Source organism: Anomaloglossus baeobatrachus, chromosome 12 (genome assembly GCF_048569485.1).
Source record: "Anomaloglossus baeobatrachus isolate aAnoBae1 chromosome 12, aAnoBae1.hap1, whole genome shotgun sequence".
Lineage (NCBI taxonomy): Eukaryota > Metazoa > Chordata > Amphibia > Anura > Aromobatidae > Anomaloglossus > Anomaloglossus baeobatrachus.
The window spans coordinates 51,966,916-51,989,279 of NC_134364.1; the positions used below are offsets into that span (position 1 = coordinate 51,966,916).

General features: G+C 52.2%; 1 protein-coding gene across 3 annotated transcripts in view; it reads right to left on the minus strand.

Moving 5' to 3' along the window:
- The window catches only part of RPAP1 (RNA polymerase II associated protein 1), a 336,543-nt gene that overhangs the window by 161,860 nt on the left and 152,319 nt on the right, over nucleotides 1-22,364 (minus strand). For all 3 annotated transcript variants that reach the window (XR_012727659.1, XR_012727658.1, XM_075330058.1), the window contains exons 22-24: nucleotides 20,418-21,222; nucleotides 13,275-13,451; nucleotides 12,262-12,318 (exon numbers count right to left, since the gene is read on the minus strand). Coding sequence is in view for 1 of the 3 variants with exons in the window: in XM_075330058.1 (XP_075186173.1) it covers nucleotides 12,262-12,318; nucleotides 13,275-13,451; nucleotides 20,418-21,222 (1,039 nt within the window). In the remaining 2 variants the exon portion in view is untranslated. The remainder of the gene's footprint in view (nucleotides 1-12,261; nucleotides 12,319-13,274; nucleotides 13,452-20,417; nucleotides 21,223-22,364) is intronic.

Sequence of the window (22,364 nt, forward strand, 5' to 3'; positions counted from 1 at the left end):
GGGGGCGACTCCGAGAGAGTGCAGCCAGAACTCTCTGGCGGGAAATTATAGCCACTAGAAAGAGTACTTTCTGTGAAAGATGAAACAAAGAAACCTCCCCAAGAGGCGCAAAGGGGGGTTTCCGGGAACCGGGAGGACCGGATTAAGGTCCCAGGTCTCCATAGGCCGCCGGAAAGGCGGAATGATGTGAGATGCGCCCTTAAAGGAGCGCACCGGAGCCAGCCGGACGATACGCCGCTGGCACATACTGACAGAGCCGAGACCTGTCCCTTAATGAGGGATAGTCCTAGCTGTAGACCTGACTGTGGAAGGGACAGGAGGGTCGGCAAGGCCAAAAAGGTCAAAGGACACTTTGGAGCTCGAGTCATAGCGGAGATGACTTCAGGAAGGATATCAGAAGTCGCCAAGATCCAGGACTCAAGAGCTACGCCGTCAATCTGAGAATCCAGAATTCTGACGGGAAAAACGGACCTCTTGAGAAAAGGTCTGAACGGTCCGGAAGATGCCATGGCAACCCAACGGACAGAAGGAGCAGGTCAGAGTACGAAGCCTGCTTGGGTCAGTCTGGAAGAATGACCCGACGGCCCCCTTTACCGATCTTGCGTAGGACTCTGGACAAGAGGTAGAGGGAGAAATTCGAAAAGAGACAAAGCTGGGATCAAACATGAACCAGTGTGTCTACCGCAAAACCTGAGGATTGTGGACCACGGTTGGACAGCTGAAATAGCCTGCCTCGTAGTTTTCACATCTAGGATGTGGACTGCGGATACGGTGGACTAGGAGTCCCTTGTCCACTGAAGAATGTTGAGACGCCAAGATTGCCAGGCGGCTGAGTGTCCCGCCCTGGAAGCTGATGTAGGAAAACGCTGTCACGTTGTCCGACTGGACTCGAATGTGCCTAGCCGCCCACAGATGGTGAAGGCTTAGAGAGCCAGAAATACAGCTCTGATTTCCAGCACATTGATCCAGAGGGCTGATTCGGACAGAGTCCAAGCGCCCTGCGCTCCACGGTGGAGATATACTGCTCCCAAGGCGGATAGGCTAGCATCCTGGTGAGGATCACCCGGGACGGGCCAGAAAGGAGCGCCCCTGAGACAGAGTGGCCGAAGCCACCACTGAAACGAGCCCCTGGTCAGTGGCGAAGCCACCACCCCGTGGGAGGATTGAGTTCGCTTGTACAGCGGAAAACATCCAGTCTCAGAGGACGCAGGAGAAACTGGGCAAGGAACCGCTTCCATTGACGCCCTGAGAACCTCTGGTTCGAAGTCAGAGTGGACTTGGACAGAAAGACAAGCCACCCGAATAGGTCAGAGTGGCGAGAGTGAGCGAAGCACTCTGCTAAGAGTCAGCACTGGATGAAGCCCCGACAAGAAGGCCGTCCAGGGCAAAAGATCACTGCCAAACCCTAGGGGGGCAGGACCCTAATCACAGCTGCCCCAATGAGAATACTCGAGGGGCCTTGGCTAACCCCAAGGGAAGAGCCACGAATTGGACCACTCCGATTGTCAAAACGTAGTCAACGCTGGTGTGAAACTGCGATTGACTCCTGCCGATAGGCATCTCTGATGCCGATGGCTGCTAGGGAATCTCCTTGGGTTCTTGATTGATCCGGTGAAAAAAACACACGGAACAAAACCGAGACTCCATGTGAAAACGCCCCACCTGGCTATGCTTGAAAAGCTAAAGATCCAGGTCGGAAGGCACCGCCCTCTTCGGGGACTAGGAATAGATTTAAGCAAAAATCTCAGAACCGTTCCCAGTCGGGAACCGGTACAATTACTCCATTAGCCAGCAAGAAAAGCCACGGCCTGTGAGAAGGCGGCGGCCTTGGAGCCGGGAGGAGTTGACAGAAAAAATCTGTTTGGCGGGTGGACAGAAGTCCATCCTGTAGCCAAGGGAGATATAATCTCGCCCCCACTGAACGGAGACGTGTTAGAACCCTACGTCGCCAAGTGGAGAGAGCCTGCCACCGACCAAGGAGGTTGTTGGCGTGGCTAAATAGCTCGGAGGAAGCTGACTCAGTGACAGCATCTCCTGCGGTCTTCTGAAGACGCAGCTTCGAGCCATTTGGTTCTATGAACCTAGGCCGAGCTAGAGGACGATCAGATGGAGGAACGGAAACCACCGAAACCTCAACTGATTCCTGCCCTGGACAGGTTCCCTGGTTTAGGTTTGTGGCAAGGAAGAACACTCCCCGCCAAGAGCTTCCTTAATTTCACCCAGTTGGTTCCGCGGAAACTGGTCCCACCAAGGGGGAGCCCAGCAAGGAACCTCCATAGAGGCATCTGCCTTCCAATTCCGAAGCCACAGGAGCCTGCGGATAGCGAGGAAGGTAGCCCAGACCACCGCCGTGCGGCGTCCAGCATGGCAGACCTGGCAGAGGATGAAAAGACTGAAGTCTGGAAGTTCAGGCAACCGTTTTGGGCATAGAGTCCCTGTGAGAGAATGCATCTCCTCCAGAGAAGCAGAGAAGGTACAAAAAAAAAAAACCGCACTGCTGTAAAGCTGAGGAGAACGAAGCTCCTGCCGTCCCCATACCGACTTGGCCCAAAGGACAACCGGGCGGACCGCAGAACCTTAAGTGAGGAGCCATCAGCCACTGACATAACGGTCCGGGCTGAGCCACCTGAGGTGAATGAGCCCACTCCTTGACCACCATTGGTGGACAGGGGAAACACAGTCCTCAGAATCACGCTTCATGGGAAGCGACTGTCAGAGCGGACCCTGGGCTAGTCACAGGGGCCTGAAAACTGGAGTGGTTAAGGAACACACGTTGTGTTCACCTAGATAAGGTAACACCGGCGGATTGAGGTCCAGTACAAAATTAATGTACCGTAGAATCCATATAGAGGTGCCGTCAGCCACTGATACAACTAACCGGGCTGAAAGTCTAGACACCGGAGTGGCTACCCTTGGCGAATGAGTACACTCCTTGACCACCTCTGATGGGAGGGGGAGACAGGCAGCAGAACCCCGCTGTGGGGTCTGCAGGATAGGCTGTGGGCTTGGACGCAGCGGGCTGAAAACTGGAGTGGTTAAGGAACACACTCCTCGTCCTGTTAAAGGTATACTGATGCCTTTCTGCCAGCGGGGAATACTCCCCTGATCAGGCGGATGGAGGTCCAGTACAAGAATAATGGACGCAATCCAATCATTCGCATCTGCGTCACCTACGGACGGATCAATGTACATAAAGTAGCGTCCGTGCCCGTGGTAGAGACATCCTCCTCGTCCAGTGAGTCAGCTCGTAATCGGAGCTGCGGGACGGGGAGGACAGGGGACCCTGCGTCTCCCTGTCAGGAGGACGGGGTCTGAGCCCAGAAGGAGAGTCCCTTGTGAGCTTTGCTGAGCGAAGCAGAAAATGCCCTGAGAAGGGGGCTGCATGCTCAGCAGATGCCGGGACAGCCGACCCCTGGAAATAGGATTCCCACGGGGGTCAGCCACCGAAACCGGAGCAGCTGGAGGGACCATTAATGAGCCCCCATGCTGAGGGGCCACAGTGGTTATGAGCTCGGTATAGCCGTACGAGACTACCTGCAGTGGATAATAAAAAACAGCCTGCAGCCTCGCTCTGTGAGACATGCTGCAGAGGTGGGGGCTCTGTCTAGAATGTCTAGAATACCCAAGACAGGGGTTCAGCCTGGGGAGACTCCCGGCTGAGGCATCTTGACCACCATCCACCACATAAGAACCATTACAGTGTGCCGGTTCAGGCAATATGAGGTTACATGCAGAACATGTAGTGTACAGCCTTGGAGCTTTGCTGCTAGAGTGAGACATGCTGCTGAGGAGGAGGTTCTATGATAAAGAATTAACTCCTTCAGAATGCCCTGAGAGTGTATAAAAGTGCACAACCAGAGGTTGTGACTTATCAGGCCACTATTATGAGTGCCATTCGAATTCCAAGCCTGGACCCCCAGCCAGTATTCACTCCCTCTGCTGCAGAGCAGCCAGCGCCGACCAGTGTACTAAGACGCTGAGAAAATGGCGCCAGAGTGAGGGGGGAGGGCGGGGGTTAACCCAGGAGCGGGAATCGGAGGGCGAAGGAGATGTACAGGGGAGGGAATCATCTCCTCAAAAAGGAGCGTCCTCCCCTGTGCAGAGCGGCCGGCGGGCGGCTCTGCAGTGTCCCCCTGCATGACTGACATGCAGGGGAACGAAACGAAACTAGGCCGCGGCTGAAGCCGGGGCCTAGAGTTATGCATGCGGCCGAGAATCAGGCATCATCGGCGCGGTTCTCAGTAAAAACCGTGGAACCGGCCGGAAACACAGTAAAAAAGCAGCATTATCAAGCAATCACTGTTCCCCCCAATAAAAGTGCCCCACATTGCAGAAGGACCCTCTGAATAAACGTCTCTATACTTAGCTTTGAGACGCAGGGCCCAGTCCCTGTGGGGTGGGGGTCAGTGCTCCGTCCAGCAGGGTCCTGCAAAAGGGCTGCGGATGGAGGCCGGTCTCCTGCAAGGCAGTGAGAACCGTGTTGGCTCTAACTTCAAGCCAGAGCCCCTAAGGGATGGTGAAGGAGCGCGGCATGAAGGGATCCTGCCCTGAAGTCAATCTTAACAGCACCGCCGCCAGGGGGGTGAGAAGGGACATGCCGGGAGTCCAGTGGACCCGCTTTTCTTCCAAATCTTTAGAAAAATGAAAAATCAAAAAAGGATGCATGTGTGTGTGTGGATCCTCCTGACACAAAGCAAGAAACTGGTTAGATCTGGCTAGCAGGGGGTGTATATGCTAGGAGGGAGGAGCTACACGTTTTTGAGTGTAGTAACTTTGTGTGGCCTCCGGGGGCAGTAGCTATACACCCATGGTTTGGGTCTCCCATAGGAACGATAAAGAAGAAGGGAATTTTGTTTACTTACCGTAAATTCCTTTTCTTCTAGCTCCAATTGGGAGACCCAGACAATTGGGTGTATAGGCTATGCCTCCGGAGGCCACACAAAGTATTACACTAAAAGTGTAAAGCCCCTCCCCTTCTGCCTATACACCCCCCGTGCTCTCACGGGCTCCTCAGTTTTGGTGCAAAAGCAAGAAGGAGGAAAAAATTATAAACTGGTTTAAAGTAAATTCAATCCGAAGGAATATCGGAGAACTGAAACCATTCAACATGAACAACATGTGTACACACAAAAAACAGGGGCGGGTGCTGGGTCTCCCAATTGGAGCTAGAAGAAAAGGAATTTACGGTAAGTAAACAAAATTCCCTTCTTCTTTGTCGCTCCATTGGGAGACCCAGACAATTGGGACGTCCAAAAGCAGTCCCTGGGTGGGTAAATAATACCTCATAATAGAGCCGTAACGGCTCCGTCCTACAGGTGGGCAACCGCCGCCTGAAGGACTCGCCTACCTAGGCTGGCATCTGCCGAAGCATAGGTATGCACCTGATAGTGTTTCGTGAAAGTGTGCAGGCTCGACCAGGTAGCCGCCTGACACACCTGCTGAGCCGTAGCCTGGTGCCGCAAGGCCCAGGACGCTCCCACGGCCCTGGTAGAATGGGCCTTCAGCCCTGAGGGAACCGGAAGCCCCGAGGAACGATAAGCTTCGAGAATTGGTTCCTTGATCCACCGAGCCAGGGTTGATTTGGAAGCTTGTGTCCCTTTACGCTGGCCAGCGACAAGGACAAAGAGTGCATCCGAGCGGTGCAGGGGCGCCGTACGAGAAATGTAGAATCTGAGTGCTCTCACCAGATCTAACAAGTGCAAATCCTTTTCACATTGGTGAACTGGATGAGGACAAAAAAAGGGTAAGGAGATATCCTGATTGAGATGAAAGGGGGATACCACCTTAGGGAGAAATTCCGGAACCGGACGCAGAACCACCTTGTCCTGGTGAAACACCAGGAAAGGGGCTTTGCATGACAACGCTGCTAGCTCCGACACTCTCCGTAGTGAAGTGACTGCTACTAGGAAAACCACTTTCTGCGAAAGGCGTGAGAGAGAGATATCCCTCATTGGCTCGAACGGTGGTTTCTGAAGAACCATCAGCACCCTGTTCAGATCCCAGGGTTCTAACGGACGCTTGTAAGGAGGGACGATGTGACAAACCCCCTGCAGGAACGTGCGTACCTGTGGAAGTCTGGCTAGGCGCTTCTGAAAAAACACAGAGAGCGCAGAGACTTGTCCCTTAAGGGAGCCGAGCGACAAACCCTTTTCCAATTCGGATTGAAGGAAGGACAGAAAAGTGGGCAAGGCAAATGGCCAGGGGGAAAAACCCTGAGCAGAGCACCATGACAGGAATATTTTCCACGTCCTGTGGTAGATCTTGGCGGACGTTGGTTTCCTAGCCTGTCTCATAGTGGCAATGACCTCTTGAGATAATCCTGAAGACGCTAAGACCCAGGACTCAATGGCCACACAGTCAGGTTGAGGGCCGCAGAATTCAGATGGAAAAACGGCCCTTGAGACAGCAAGTCTGGTCGGTCTGGTAGTGCCCACGGTTGGCCCACCGTGAGATGCCACAGATCCGGGTACCACGACCTCCTCGGCCAGTCTGGAGCGACGAGGATGGCGCGGCGGCAGTCGGCCCTGATCTTGCGTAACACTCTGGGCAACAGTGCCAGAGGAGGAAACACATAAGGGAGTTGAAACTGCGACCAATCCTGAACTAAGGCGTCTGCCGCCAGAGCTCTGTGATCGTGAGATCGTGCCATGAATGCCGTGACCTTGTTGTTGTGCCGGGACGCCATTAGGTCGACGTCCGGCATCCCCCAGCGGCAACAGATCTCCTGAAACACGTCCGGGTGAAGGGACCATTCCCCTGCGTCCATGCCCTGGCGACTGAGAAAGTCTGCTTCCCAGTTTTCTACGCCCGGGATGTGAACTGCGGAGATGGTGGAGGCCGTGGCTTCCACCCACATCAAAATCCGCCGGACTTCCTGGAAGGCTTGCCGACTGCGTGTTCCGCCTTGGTGGTTGATGTAAGCCACCGCTGTGGAGTTGTCTGACTGAATTCGGATCTGCTTGCCTTCCAGCCACTGCTGGAACGCTTTTAGGGCAAGATACACTGCCCTGATCTCCAGAACATTGATCTGAAGGGAGGACTCTTGCTGAGTCCACGTACCCTGAGCCCTGTGGTGAAGAAAGACTGCTCCCCACCCTGACAGACTCGCGTCCGTTGTGACCACCGCCCAGGATGGGGGTAGGAAGGATTTCCCCTTCGATAATGAAGTGGGAAGAAGCCACCACCGAAGGGAAGCTTTGGTTGCCTGAGAGAGGGAGACGTTCCTGTCGAGGGACGTCGACTTCCTGTCCCATTTGCGTAGGATGTCCCATTGAAGAGGACGCAGGTGAAACTGCGCGAAAGGGACTGCCTCCATTGCTGCCACCATCTTCCCTAGGAAGTGCATGAGGCGCCTCAAGGGGTGTGACTGACCTTGAAGGAGAGATTGTAACCCTGTCTGCAGTGACCGCTGTTTGTTCAGCGGGAGCATCACCATCGCTGAGAGGGTATGAAACTCCATGCCGAGATATGTCAGCGATTGGGCCGGTGTCAGATTTGACTTTGGAAAATTGATGATCCACCCGAAACTCTGGAGAGTCTCCAGAGTAGCGTTGAGACTGTGTTGGCATGCCTCTTGAGAGGGTGCCTTGACCAGCAGATCGTCTAAGTAAGGGATCACCGAGTGACCCTGAGAGTGGAGGACCGCAACTACTGTAGCCATGACCTTGGTGAAAACCCGTGGGGCTGTCGCCAGGCCGAACGGCAGTGCCGCGAACTGAAGGTGTTCGTCTCCTATGGCGAAGCGCAGGAAGCGCTGATGCTCTGGAGCAATCGGTACGTGGAGATAAGCATCTTTGATATCGATCGATGCAAGGAAATCTCCTTGGGACATTGAGGCGATGACGGAGCGGAGGGATTCCATCCGGAACCGCCTGGTCTTTACGTGTTTGTTGAGCAGTTTTAGGTCCAGGACAGGACGGAAAGACCCGTCCTTCTTTGGAACCACAAACAGGTTGGAGTAAAAACCGTGACCCTGTTGCTGAAGAGGAACCGGGACCACCACTCCTTCTGCCTTCAGAGTGCCCACTGCCTGCAGAAGAGCATCTGCTCGCTTGGGAGGCGGAGATGTTCTGAAGAATCGAGTCGGAGGACGAGAGCTGAACTCTATCCTGTAACCGTGAGACAGAATGTCTCTCACCCAACAGTCTTTTACCTGTGGCAGCCAGGTGTCGCAAAAGCGGGAGAGCCTGCCACCGACCGAGGATGCGGTGTGAGGAGGTCGTAAGTCATGAGGAAGCCGCCTTGGTAGCGGCACCTCCGGCGGTCTTTTTAGGGCGTGACTTAGACCGCCATGAATCGGAGTTCCTCTGATCCTTCTGAGGCCTTTTGGACGAGGAGAATTGGGACCTGCCCGCACCCCGAAAGGACCGAAACCTCGACTGTCCCCTCCTCTGTTGGGGTATGTTTGGTCTGGCCTGGGGTAAGGATGTTTCCTTTCCCTTGGATTGTTTGATGATTTCATCCAATCTCTCACCAAACAAACGGTCGCCAGAAAATGGCAAACTGGTTAAGCACTTTTTGGAAGCCGAATCTGCCTTCTATTCCCGTAGCCACAAGGCCCTGCGTATTGCCACCGAATTGGCGGATGCTACCGCCGTACGGCTCGCAGAGTCCAGGACAGCATTAATAGCGTAGGACGCAAATGCCGACGTTTGAGAGGTTATGGACGCCACTTGCGGCGCAGACGTACGTGTGAGTGCGTCAATTTGCGCTTGACCCGCTGAGATAGCTTGGAGTGCCCATACGGCTGCGAATGCTGGAGCAAAAGACGCGCCGATAGCTTCATAGATGGATTTCAACCAGAGCTCCATCTGTCGGTCAGTGGCATCCTTGAGTGAAGCCCCATCTTCAACTGCAACTATGGATCTAGCCGCCAGTCTGGAGATTGGAGGATCCACCTTGGGACACCGAGTCCAGCCTTTGACCACGTCAGGGGGGAAGGGATAACGTGTATCCTTAAGGCGCTTGGAAAAACGCTTATCTGGACAAGCTCGGTGTTTCTGGACTGCCTCTCTGAAGTCAGAGTGGTCCAGAAACATACTCGTTGTACGCTTGGGAAACCTGAAACGGAATTTCTCCTGCTGAGAAGCTGACTCCTCTACTGGAGGAGCTGAGGGAGAAATATCCAACATTTGATTGATGGACGCGATAAGATCATTCACTATGGCGTCCCCATCAGGCGTATCAAGGTTGAGAGCGGCCTCAGGATCAGAATCCTGATCAGCTACCTCCGCTTCATCATACAGAGAGTCCTCCCGCTGAGACCCTGAACAATGTGATGATGTCGAGGGAATTTCCCAGCGAGCTCGCTTAAGCGGTCTGGGGCTGCGGTCCGTGTCAGAGACCTCACCCTGGGATCTATGAGATACCCCGGGAGGACATTGTTGTTCCAACTGAGGGGGACCAGGGAGCAATGATTCCACAGTGCCCATGGTCTGAGATACCGTTCTGGACTGCAAAGCTTCTAGTATCTTAGCCATAGTCTCAGAAAGTCTATCAGTAAAAACTGCAAACTCCGTCCCTGTCACCTGGACAGTGTTAGCAGGTGGTTCCCCCTGGGCCACCCTTAGCAGAGGCTCCGGCTGAGCAAGTGCCACAGGGGCCGAGCATTGCACACAATGAGGGTCAGTGGAACCTGCCGGTAGTATAGCCGTACATGCGGCGCAGGCAGCATAGTAAGCCTGTGCTTTGGCACCCTTGCTTTTTGCGGACGACATGCTGTTGTCTCCTCTGAGCAATCCAGGAGGGTATATAGCCAAAAATCAACCGTGCACCATACAGTGTAAAGTATAGCCTATAATCATATAATCTATAAGTACACTTCTGCACTAGTGGGGCCAGCACCTCAGGTGCTGCTTACCGCCCGCTTAAAGCGGTTGTGTGGTCACCAGAATCCCAGCCTGGGTCTCCCAGAGCTTGTCTCCCCTCTTCAGCATCAGAAGAGCTGACAGGAATGGCTGCCGGCGTCCTGAGGAGAGGAGGGGGCCGTGGGCGTGCCCTAGAAAGTGCGGGAATCTGGTGCCCCACTGTGCACAGTGAGGGGGGTGGAGTATGCAAAGCATGTTCCAGCCCTCAGTGCTGACGTCCTGTACAGCGTCCCGCCCTTCCCCTGACTGGCAGGCCTGGGGGCGGGAAAAGAGTGAGACTAGGCCGCAAAAGCCGGGGACTAAAGTTATAAGCGCGGCCGGCGTATAAGCGCGGTCGGCGCGGTAGTCCCCGGCGTACTAACATTCCCAGCCGCGCTGCCATGTGAAATGGCAGCGCGCGGTCAGCGCGGTAGTCCCCAGTAAACTAACACACCCAGCCACGCTGCAGTGTGTGATGGCACAAGCGCGGTCAGCGCTGCGGTCCCCGGTGCACTAACACACCCAGCAATGCTGGAGTGTTTCTGTGCGCGGTCCCCACGGGGACACAGAGTACCTCAAAGTAGCAGGGCCTTGTCCCTGACGATACTCGGCTCCTTGTCCAGCAGAGTCCCCAGGAACTGTGGATGGAGCACGGTCTCAGTGCCTGGAGACCGATAGGATCCCACTTCACCCAGAGCCCTAAAGGGGATGGGGAAGGAAAACAGCATGTGGGCTCCAGCCTCCGTACCCGCAATGGATACCTCAACCTTAACAACACCGCCGACAAGAGTGGGGTGAGAAGGGAGCATGCTGGGGGCCCTGTTATGGGCCCTCTTTTCTTCCATCCGACATAGTCAGCAGCTGCTGCTGACTAAGCTGTGGAGCTATGCGTGGATGTCAGCCTCCTTCGCACAAAGCATGAAAACTGAGGAGCCCGTGAGAGCACGGGGGGTGTATAGGCAGAGGGGGAGGGGCTTTACACTTTTAGTGTAATACTTTGTGTGGCCTCCGGAGGCATAGCCTATACACCCAATTGTCTGGGTCTCCCAATGGAGCGACAAAGAAATTCTTATTTTCGAAAGTCGCTATGTGAAAATGGGGCTAGAACGGGGTATTGCCACCTTCTACATTTAAAGGGGTCGTCCACTACTTTGACATTGATGGCCTATTCTTATGATAGGTTATCAATGTCTGATCGGCCGGGGTCCGACACCCTGCACCCTCGCCGATCAGCTGTTCTTGGCAGCAGGAAATGCTCAGTTCCGGCATTGCTCCGTTAGCGGCCAAGGCTGGGTAATGCACATCCACCTCATATTCTAATTAATAGGAGGCAGATGTGCAGTCTCTGGCCTTGGCCGCTATTCGAAGACAGAGCTGCTCGGAACTTAGCATTTCCGGCTGTCTGCTACCGCCGGGACCAAGAACAGCTGATTGGCGGAGGTGCGGGGTGTTGTACCCTGTCGAATAAATATTGATGACCTATCCTAGGGATACGCCATCAATGTCAAAGTAGTTGACATCCCCTCTAAGGCATGCAATGGGGTATACCCTTAAATATACAAAAGATATACCAAAACCAACCTGAATATTAACAACAGCGGACAAGTTATGCACTATTGGCAGAGGAAAGATGGTGCTCCAAAAAATGAAATTACCAACTTAAAATTTCAAAAACACTACAAATCAAAGGGATTCTCCTGAAGGGGTTTTCCTATTTTTGGAAAATCACAGCCCACTAGCGGCAATATGTAAAAAAAAAAAAAAAAATGCCAACCTGTGCTTTATTCACCCTCCCTCGGTCCAATGCCAAGTATCTGATGCTGATGTCTGTTAATGTGTACTCCGCTGATATCACATCAATAGCGCTGCAGCCAATCAACGAGACATCAGGCTGTAGACAATAACAGACACCAGGAACAGAGGCAGAGCGCTGGACCCGGAGAGGGTCAGTAAAGAATCATTATTTGAAATAAACTAAAGTCGGGAGACAGGAATTTTTCGAAACATCACGGTTACTTACCGGTAGCCGTTTTTTCCAGAACCCATGACAGCACCATGTGATTATAAGGGTGCTGTCATGGGTGAGGGGAAAACACCACGGTTACTTACCGGTAGCCAGTTTTTCCCCTCACCCATGACAGCACCATGTGATTATAAGGGTTCTGTCATGGGTGAGGGGAAAACACCACGGTTACTTACCGGTAGCCGTTTTTTCCAGAACCCATGACAGCACCCTTATAATTATGTGGTGCTGTCATGGGTGAGGGGAAAAACTCCTTTAAGAAATTATCCAAGTTTGCATAAAAAATGGGCCAAAATTAAATGTGTAACTGATGACGTTGATTTTTAATGATGAACGTTTTTTTTTAGTTGTGATACCTCATACAGATGCCTGATTCCAGTTTACAGCACATACCTCATCCACCAAGAGATACGTCTTCCTGAGCATGTTTTTTCTCAAAGAATCCACATCCTGTAACAAACAAAGACTTGAAGGGAAATGCTGGTTCTACATTATATTCTTAGTAAAATGTTAAGATACTAAGATACATGGTTGTAATATTCATGGACTCTCCTGTCATTATCGAACAGTAATGGTGCAACGCTGTGAAGCATTCACAATTCTTGTGCTTTTCATGTATAAACTGCTTAGAAGGGTTTTATAATAGAGGTCCTGATCCAAATCATATTTGGGCGGCATGGTGGCTCAGTGGTTAGCACTGCAGCCTTGCAGCGCTGGGGTCCTGGGTTCAATTCCCACCAAGGACAACATCTGCAAGGAGTTTATGTTCTCCCTGTGTTTGCGTGGGTTTCCTCCAGGGTCTCCGGTTTTCTCCCACACTCCAAAAACATACAGATAGGGATGTAGATTGTGAGCCCCAATGAAGACAGTAGGACCAATGTATGTAAAGCGCTGTAGAATTAATAGCGCTATATAAATTAATAAATTATTATTATTATATTTCCTCAGTTCCTCTGGCAATGGACAGAGCGGCACAATCAAGTGATGCTGATGCCGCTCTAATCATTGTCTATTGGACTGCAGGAGATCGCTGGTGGGGGTCCGAACACCGGGATCCGCATCAATCAGCAGATCGGGGAATTTTTATCCATTATAATATGAGGCAGCAAGGAATGAATGGAGCGGATTGGGGCATGTTCTGCCGATCGTTGCGGGTCCCTCCTATCCTGCAGATAGAGGATACATTTTTTCATCAGACAACCCTTTTACGTTGATGCTTTACTCAGCTCCAAAAAGGAAGCATATTACACGGGTACATTGAAAATTTCTAATATACGCTGTTAGAAAGCTGCCTCCAATTTGACCTATGTAAAATATCAGTGTGTACAGATTATGACCTCTGTCAGTAAATTGGAGACTTACTGACTTATTGCATGTATGCCTTGTGTTTTCTGTAATTATTATACCTGAGCAACACGATCTTGGGAAAAAATGAAAGTGTTCACGTGAGAAACTGCCACGACATACAGCACGGGACACCAGGTCTGACGGAGGGCTCCGGTCACTAAGGTCCGGAAATAGAGACGCAGGAGATTCAAGTTGTCTTCAGGAGGAGACGTGAACAAGGTCAGCGACACGGGAAACTAAAGGAGGAAAGAAATAAAAAAATAAAGAGAATTTTGTTTACTTACCGTAAATTCTTTTTCTTATAGTTCCGTCTTGGGAGACCCAGACCTTGGGTGTTTAAGCTTCTGCCTCCGGAGGACACACAAAGTACTACACCTAAAAGTGTAGCTCCTCCCTCTGAGCCTATACACCCCCTGGTGAGCCAGTCACAGCCAGTTTAGTGCAAAAGCTGAAGGAGAATAGCCACCCACAAGTAGAACAGAGCAAGAGCCGGAACAACCGGAGACTCTGTCCACGACAACAGCCGGTGATAACACGCGGAACAAGGAAATTGCCAACAGGCAACAGGGAGGGTGCTGGATCTCCCAAGACGGAACTATAAGAAAAAGAGAATTTTGTTTACTAACCGTAAATTCTTTTTCTTATAGTTCCGTATTGGGAGACCCAGACATTGGGTGTATAGCTTCTGCCTCCGGAGGACACACAAAGTACTACACTAAAAAAGTGTAGCTCCTCCCTCTGAGCATATACACCCCCTGGATAACCAAATCTAGCCAGTTTAGTGCAAAAGCTGAAGGAGAATAGCCACTCACAAGTAGAGACAGAGCAAAAACCGGAACAACCGGAGCCTCTGTCTACAACAACAGCCGGTGAAAACACGCCGACCAAGAAACTGCCAACGGGCAACAGGGAGGGTGCTGGGTCTCCCAATACGGAACTATAAGAAAAAGAATTTACGGTAAGCAAACAAAATTCTCTTTTTCTTTATCGTTCCTATGGGAGACCCAGACATTGGGACGTCTCAAAACAGTCCATGGGTGGGAATAAACAGAAAACTGGGAAGTAGGCAGAACCTAACTTCACAAATGGGCGACAGCCGCCTGAAGGATGCGTCTGCCCAAGCTCGCATCTGCTGAAGCATGAGCATGCACTTGGTAGTGCTTTGAAAAGGTATGTAGACTAGTCCAAGTGGCAGCCTGACAGACCTGCTGAGCCGTAGCCTGGTGCCTGAAAGCCCAAGAGGCACCGACAGCTCTGGTCGAGTGTGCCTTGATCCCCGGCGGGGGAGGCACCTGAGTACACTGGTAGGCATCGGAAATGGCCGACCTAATCCAACGAGCTAAAGTCGGCTTAGAAGCCGAGAGGCCCTTACGCCGACCTGTGGTTAGCACAAAAAGAGAGGTGCACCGCCTAAGAACAGCGGTGCGAGACACATAGATCCGGAGCGCCCGCACCAGATCCAGAGTATGCAACGCTTTTTCAAAGCGATGAACAGGAGCCGGACAAAAGGAAGGCAGGGAAATGTCCTGGTTAAGGTGGAAGGGAGAAACCACCTTAGGGAGAAAGTCCGGAGTCGGACGGAGAACCACCTTGTCTTGATGAAAAAACAAAAAAGGTGACTCCGAAGAGAGCGCAGCCAAATCAGAGACTCTCCTGAGGGAAGTTATGGCCACTAGAAAGACCACTTTCTGTGAAAGACGAGACAAAGAAACCTCCCTAAGAGGCTCATAGGGGGGTTTCTGCAAGGCCGTGAAGACCAGATTGAGGTCCCAGGGATCCAAGGGCCGCCGGTAAGGCGGAATGATGTGAGACGCGCCCTGCATGAAGGTGCACACCTGAGCCAGCCGGGCGATACGCCGCTGGAACAACACTGACAGAGCCGAGACCTGTCCCTTGAGGGAATTGAGGGATAGTCCTAGCTGCAGACCGGACTGTAGAAAGGACAGGAGGGTCGGCAAGGAAAAAGGCCAAGGAGCATGGCCGGAAGAGCGACACCAGGACAGGAAAATTCTCCAAGTCCTGTGATAGATTTTGGCCGAGGAAGACTTCCGAGCCCGAGTCATAGTGGAGATGACTTCAGGAGGAATACCAGAAGTCGTCAAGATCCAGGACTCAAGAGCCACGCCGTCAATCTGAGAGCCGCAGAATTCTGGCGGAAAAACGGACCTTGTGAGAGAAGGTCTGGACGGTCCGGGAGATGCCACGGCACCTCTACGGACAGATGGAGCAGGTCTGGGTACCAAGCTCGCCTGGGCCAGTCCGGAGCAATGAGGATGACCCGATGGCCCTCCATTCTGATCTTGTGCAGGACTCTGGGCAAGAGAGCTAGAGGGGGAAACAAATAGGACAGACGAAACTGGGACCAATCTTGAACCAGAGCGTCCGCTGCAAAGGCCTGAGGATCGTGGGAGCGAGCCACGTAAACCGGAACCTTGTTGTTGTGCCTGGATGCCATTAGATCCACTTCCGGAGTGCCCCACTTGCGGCAGATTGACCGAAACACTGCCGGATGCAGGGACCACTCGCCACTGTCCACGGTTTGACGGCTGAGATAATCTGCCTCCCAGTTTTCCACGCCTGGGATGTGGACTGCGGATATGGTGGACTTGGAGTCCTCCGTCCACTGAAGGATGCGTTGGACCTCCAACATTGCCAGGCGGCTGCGTGTCCCGCCTTGGTGATTGATGTAGGCAACCGCTGTCGCGTTGTCTGACTGGACTCGGATGTGCTTGCCCGCCAACAGGTGGTGAAAGGCTAAGAGAGCTAGAAGCACAGCTCTGGTTTCCAGCACATTGATCGAGAGGGCTGATTCGGACGGAGTCCAAGTGCCCTGCGCTCTGTGGTGGAAATATACCGCTCCCCAGCCGGATAGACTGGCATCCGTGGTGAGGATCACCCAGGACGGGGCCAGGAAGGAGCGTCCCTGAGACAGAGAATGGGGCCGAAGCCACCACTGAAGGGAGGCCCTGGTCTGTGGCGACAGAGCCACTAACCTGTGCAAGGAGGAAGTCCGCTTGTCCCAACAGCGGAGAATGTCCAGCTGCAGAGGACGCAGATGGAACTGGGCAAAGGGAACCGCTTCCATTGACGCCACCATCTGACCCAGCACCTGCATTAGGTGCCTGATGGAATGACGGCGGGGCCTCAGCAAAGAGCGCACCGCCAGAGGGAGGGACTGCTGTTTGACTAAGGGCAGCTTCACAAGTGCCGGCAGAGTCTCGAATTGCATCCCTAGGTACGTGAGCTTCTGGGTCGGAGTCAGAGTGGATTTGGGCAGATTGACCAGCCACCCGAATTGGACTAGAGTGGCGAGAGTGAGCGAGACACTCCGCTGACAGTCTGCACTGGATGAAGCCTTGACTAGAAGGTCGTCCAGGTAAGGAATCACTGCCAACCCCTGGAGGTGCAGAACCGCAACCACTGCTGCCATGACCTTGGTGAATACTCGAGGGGCCGTGGCTAACCCGAAGGGGAGAGCCACGAATTGGAAATGTTCCTTTCCGATTGCAAAACGTAGCCAACGCTGGTGTGAAACTGCAATTGGCACATGCAGATAGGCATCTCTGATGTCGATGGATGCCAGGAAATCTCCTTGGGTCATTGAGGCAATGACTGATCGCAGAGACTCCATGCGAAAATGCCGCACCTGAACATGCTTGTTGAGAAGCTTGAGATCCAGGATGGGCCGGAAGGAACCATCCTTTTTGGGAACCAGGAAGAGGTTGGAGTAAAAACCTCTGAACCGTTCCCGGGCGGGAACTGGTACAATTACTCCGTTGGCCTGCAAGGCTGCCACGGTCTGTGAGAAGGCGGCGGCCTTGGAGCAGGGGGGAGTTGAGAGAAAAAATCTGTTTGGCGGGCTGGAAGAGAATTCTATCCTGTAGCCGTGAGAAATGATCTCTCTCACCCACTGATCGGAGACCTGTTGAAACCAAGCGTCGCCAAAGTGGGAGAGCCTGCCACCGACTAAGGACGTTGCTGGAGCGGGCAGAGAGTCACGAGGAGGCTGCCTTAGTGGCAGGACCTCATGCGGTCTTCTGTGGACGCGATCTTGAGCGCCAGCTGGATTTCTGGTCCTTAGCTGAGTTAGCGGACGAGGCGGAGGGCTTAGAGGACGACCAGTTGGAGGAACGAAAGGAGCGAAACCTTGACTGAATCCTACCCTGGGCAGGTTTCCTGGTCTTGGTTTGTGGCATGGAAGTACTCTTCCCGCCAGTAGCCTCTTTAATAATTTCATCCAGCTGTTCACCGAACAGCCGGGAACCAGCAAAAGGGAGCCCAGCAAGGTACTTCTTTGAAGAAGCATCTGCCTTCCACTCTCGAAGCCACAAGATCCTGCGGATAACGAGGGAATTAGCCGAAGCCACCGCAGTGCGGTGAGAAGCCTCTAGCATGGCAGACATGGCATAAGAAGAAAAAGCTGAAGCTTGAGAAGTTAAGGCAACCATCTCGGGCATAAATTCCCTGATGAGGGAATGCATCTCCTCTAGAGAAGCAGAGATGGCTTTGAGGGCCCACACTGCTGCAAAAGTTGGGGAAAACGCGGCCCCCCGCCGCTTCATACACGGATTTGGCCAGAAGGTCAATCTGACGGTCAGTGGCATCCTTAAGGGAAGTGCCATCAGCCACCGACACAACAGTCCGGGCTGAGAGCCTAGACACCGGAGGGTCTACCTTTGGGGAGTGAGCCCACTCCTTGACCACCTCAGGTGGAAAGGGAAAACGGTCATCAGAACCACGCTTTGGGAAGCGTTTGTCAGGACAGGCCCTGGGTTTGGTCACAGCGGTCTGAAAACTGGAGTGGTTAAAGAACACACTCTTTACTCTCTTAGGCGAGGTAAACTGGTGCTTTTCTGCCAGAGAGGGTTGCTCCTCTGATACTGGAGGGTTGAGACCAAGTACAGAATTAATGGAAGCAATCAAGTCACTAAGTTCTGAGTCACCCTCGGAAAGATCAATGGGGCACATGGAGTTAGCCTCCAAGCCCCCTGTAAAGGCATCCTCCTCATCCTGCGAGTCCTCAACCCTTGAATCAGAGCCGCGGGATGAGTGGGGAGAGGAAACCCTGCAGCGCCTCTTAGGAGGACGGGGTCTGTGTCCTGATGATGAATCCTCTGTGAGCTCCAGTGGACGGAGGTCAGAGGATAGGGATCCTAAAGGACCCTTAGCAAGAGCATTAGAGGCACCCTGTGAAGGGGGCTGATGCATATTCATCAAAGTCCTGGACAGAAGTCCCATGGACTCAGCAAATGACTGGGAGATAGACCTAGAGAAGGACTCTACCCAGGCCGGGGGTTCAGCCACAGGTGCAGAAGCAGCTTGAGAGACCACTGGGGGTGAGACTCCAGGCTGAGGCACCTCCAAGTTAGAGCAGACATCACAATGTGGATAGGTGCTCGGTTCAGGCAGCAGGAGCTTACATGCAGCGCATGCAGTATAAAGCTTTGGAGCCTTGCTCCTCGTGTGAGACATGCTGCTGGAGTGGGGAAAACAGCTTCTACAAAGAGAATGAACCCCAGGGAGTATATTCAGAGGTCCACAACCAGAAACCGGCTGTGGCTTACCAGACCGCCGGAAGCGGTGTTGTGTGCCCTCCAGATCCCGAAGCCCGGACCCCCAATGTACAGCACCTCAGCAGGGATGCAGAGTGCAGGATGTCCCAGCGCAGAGTGAACCCTGTCCAAGAAAATGGCCGCCGGAGCAAAGAGAGGGGCCGGGACGGGGGCGTCCCTGTAGGAAAGCGGGATCTGGAGGGCCATAGAGGCCTGCAGGGGGGGAGTCACGCACAAGCAGTGAGGAGTGTCCCTCCCCTGTGCAGGACGGCCGCCGGGAGGAGCCGTGCCTGTCCATCTGCATGAATGACATGCGAGGGCAGGTAACAGAAACTAGGCCTCCGGCGAAGCCGGGGCCTAAATTTGAGCAGCAAGGCCGACGCGCAGGCACCATCGGCGCGGATCTCTGGCGAAAAGCCAGAGGACCCGCCGGAAATGTCAAAACAAATACAGCAAACACACTCTCCCCACACAATAAAGGACAGGGACCCCCAACATATGAACGTCTCAGGTACTTAGCTGCTGAGACGCAGGGCCAGGTCCCTGGGGATGAGTGCTCCGGTCCAGCAGGGTCCTCAAGGGGCTGTGGACGGAGAAGGGTCTCCTGCCAGGCATGGAGACCGCGCTGGCTCCCACTTCAATCCAGAGCCCAGGAGGGATGGTGAAGGAGCACGGCATGTAAGGCTCCAGCCTTGGAAATCAACCTTACAACACCACCGACGCAGTGGGGTGAGAAGGGATATGCCGGGAGTCCAGACGTGGACCCGCACTTCTTCAATCTTTTTCCCAAAAAAAAATCATATGAGAATGCATGTGTGGATGTATGTCCTCCTGAACACAAAGCGATAAACTGGCTGTGACTGGCTCACCAGGGGGTGTATAGGCTCAGAGGGAGGAGCTACACTTTTAGGTGTAGTACTTTGTGTGTCCTCCGGAGGCAGAAGCTAAACACCCAAGGTCTGGGTCTCCCAAAGGAACAATAAAGAAATATAAAATATACATGTCAGGTTTTCTATGCTGGCATATACTCCTGACCTGAGATGTGATTTGATTCAGTATTGTCCGAGTTTAACCTAAATACTAGTCAGACAGCCTTGTACTAGTATATATAGACCTACATTTATCAAAAATTCGAGAATTTATCCCAAATCTTTAGTGCATCACTACCATGTCAATGTCACACCTTAAAGGGAATCTGTCACCAGATTTTTCTTTTTAATATGACAGCAACAGAATGTAGGGGCTGAGACCCTGATTCCAGCAATGTATGACTTATTGGGCTGCTTGCTAGTTTGAATAAAATCTATGTTTTATTAAATGATTTCCACTAAAGGACTAGTTATCTTGTGTCTCTTGTTCTCCTGCTGTATAACTCCGCCCACATCACTGAATGGCAGCTGTCATACAGTGTACACAGAAATCTGCCAATCAGTGGTGTGGGCGGGGTTATACAGAGCTCAGCACAAGCTTCAGTTGTTAAGCTGGGTGGAGACTGAATACACATGAACTCTCAGTCTCTAGCTGGACTCGTGAAATGCTCAGGATTATGCAGCCATTCTGACATGGCTTTTTTAACGTAAATACACCAGTCTTGTCAGGTCTAATGATTTATTTAATAATGTAGGCAGTTTGTATTGTGAAATTCCTTACCTCTTCAAGGGGCACTGACAGAGATCTCAAGCTGGTAACGTGTTCCCCAAATAAAGCTTGCCTGAGCTGGACACTGAAACGTCTCTGTAAAGGAAGAAGTACAAATGTCCCAAATAAGGGGTCTCCAAAGGAAACTCCCTCAAACTGCTCCAAAAGGTCCATGTAAAAATCATAGAAAGAAGCCAGTCCAGGAAGAGGCACATCAAGCCTGAGTGAGTCCATGAATTTTGGCTGACAATAAAAAACAGTAAGAGCCGCTGCGTAGGAATGGACAGGGCCTTCTAAGAAGAGGTCACTGCCTGTGAGAAACACACAGGCCAGACGGGCTAGCTTTGCTGCGGTGGGGATACTATGTAAAGAGCTCGGGCGCCAAGTTTCCAAAAGAAAGAGCCACTGCAAGTTCCTAGTCACGGTGTTCACCAGATCAGGGGGCAAAGTGTTGACAATATTTCCTTTAGTTTCTGCATTGGTCACTTTATTATAAAGGTTAATTAATGGAAGGAACGACCAATCAGAGGGCAAAATTGGACCTCTGGCTTCTGGAAGCAAAGCAGTCTGGACAAAGCAAGTCCTTTCCTGGTAGACAACCCTGGAGTGATTGAGAGCTTGCTGTATGTGTGCAAAATGGGCCAGGTAGCAAGTCCGGATGGAAGGGAGATCTCTGTAGGCTTCTTCGAGCAGCGCACCACGACTGGGAGAGGCTGAAGTTGCAGCTACTGAACTAGGGAGTGATTGTTTAGCGTCAGATGTAATGTGCAAAATATCAGACAAATCAGCGGCTTGGGGACCTCCAGAGCTTCCTTCTCTGTGAAAAAAGAGGTCAGTGAATAGTTAAAACCAAAATCATTAATTCACATGTAAGTCTATGATAGTCTAAATATACCGCAAACAAAACGGGGGTCACCGAACCACGAAACCTTCATATGTCTGATTAGAGCATAAGACCATCAGAGACAATCATCGCTTATGGCCACAATGGATAGCCAATCTGCAAAAAATGGCGCACACTCTGCCAGACCTGGTGCATCGATGCAGTCGGAAATATGTGCATACCGTTGCTAATGGGGTTTTTTGACGATGTGATAAAAATGGCTGCCGTCACATATTTCAAACTGGAACCTGTACTAGTCACGTCTCAAGATGAATTTCAGCTTGAAGGACACCATTTGAAATATGTCTCAACTGTCAGAGGAGCAATACTCAGGCATGGAGCAGGGCTGGAGCAGGAGAACACAAAAAAAACCTCCGGTGACTTAGAACTTTTTTTTTCCCTGCTTTAGTCCTGCTCCATGTTCATTTAGTATCCATGCCCTGTTGTAAAGCTGTCAGACTGACTTAGAACAGGATGAGATTGAAAAAAAAGAGAATTTTGTTTACTTACCGTAAATTCTTTTTCTTATAGTTCCGTATTGGGAGACCCAGACATTGGGTGTATAGCTTCTGCCTCCGGAGGACACACAAAGTACTACACTAAAAAGTGTAGCTCCTCCCTCTGAGCCTATACACCCCCTGGAGAACCAGATCTAGCCAGTTTAGTGCAAAAGCTGAAGGAGAATAGCCACCCACAAGTAAGGAGAGAGCAAGAACCGGAACAACCGGAGACTCTGTCCACGACAACAGCCGGTGATAGCACGCGGAACAAGAAACTGCCAACAGGCAACAGGGAGGGTGCTGGGTCTCCCAATACGGAACTATAAGAAAAAGAATTTACGGTAAGTAAACAAAATTCTCTTTTTCTTTATCGTTCCTATGGGAGACCCAGACATTGGGACGTCTCAAAGCAGTCCATGGGTGGGAAATAAACAGAAAAACTGAGAAGTAGGCAGAGCCTAACTTCACAAATGGGCGACAGCCGCCTGAAGGATGCGTCTGCCCAAGCTCGCATCTGCCGAAGCAAGAGCATGCACTTGGTAGTGCTTTGAAAAGGTATGCAGGCTAGTCCAAGTG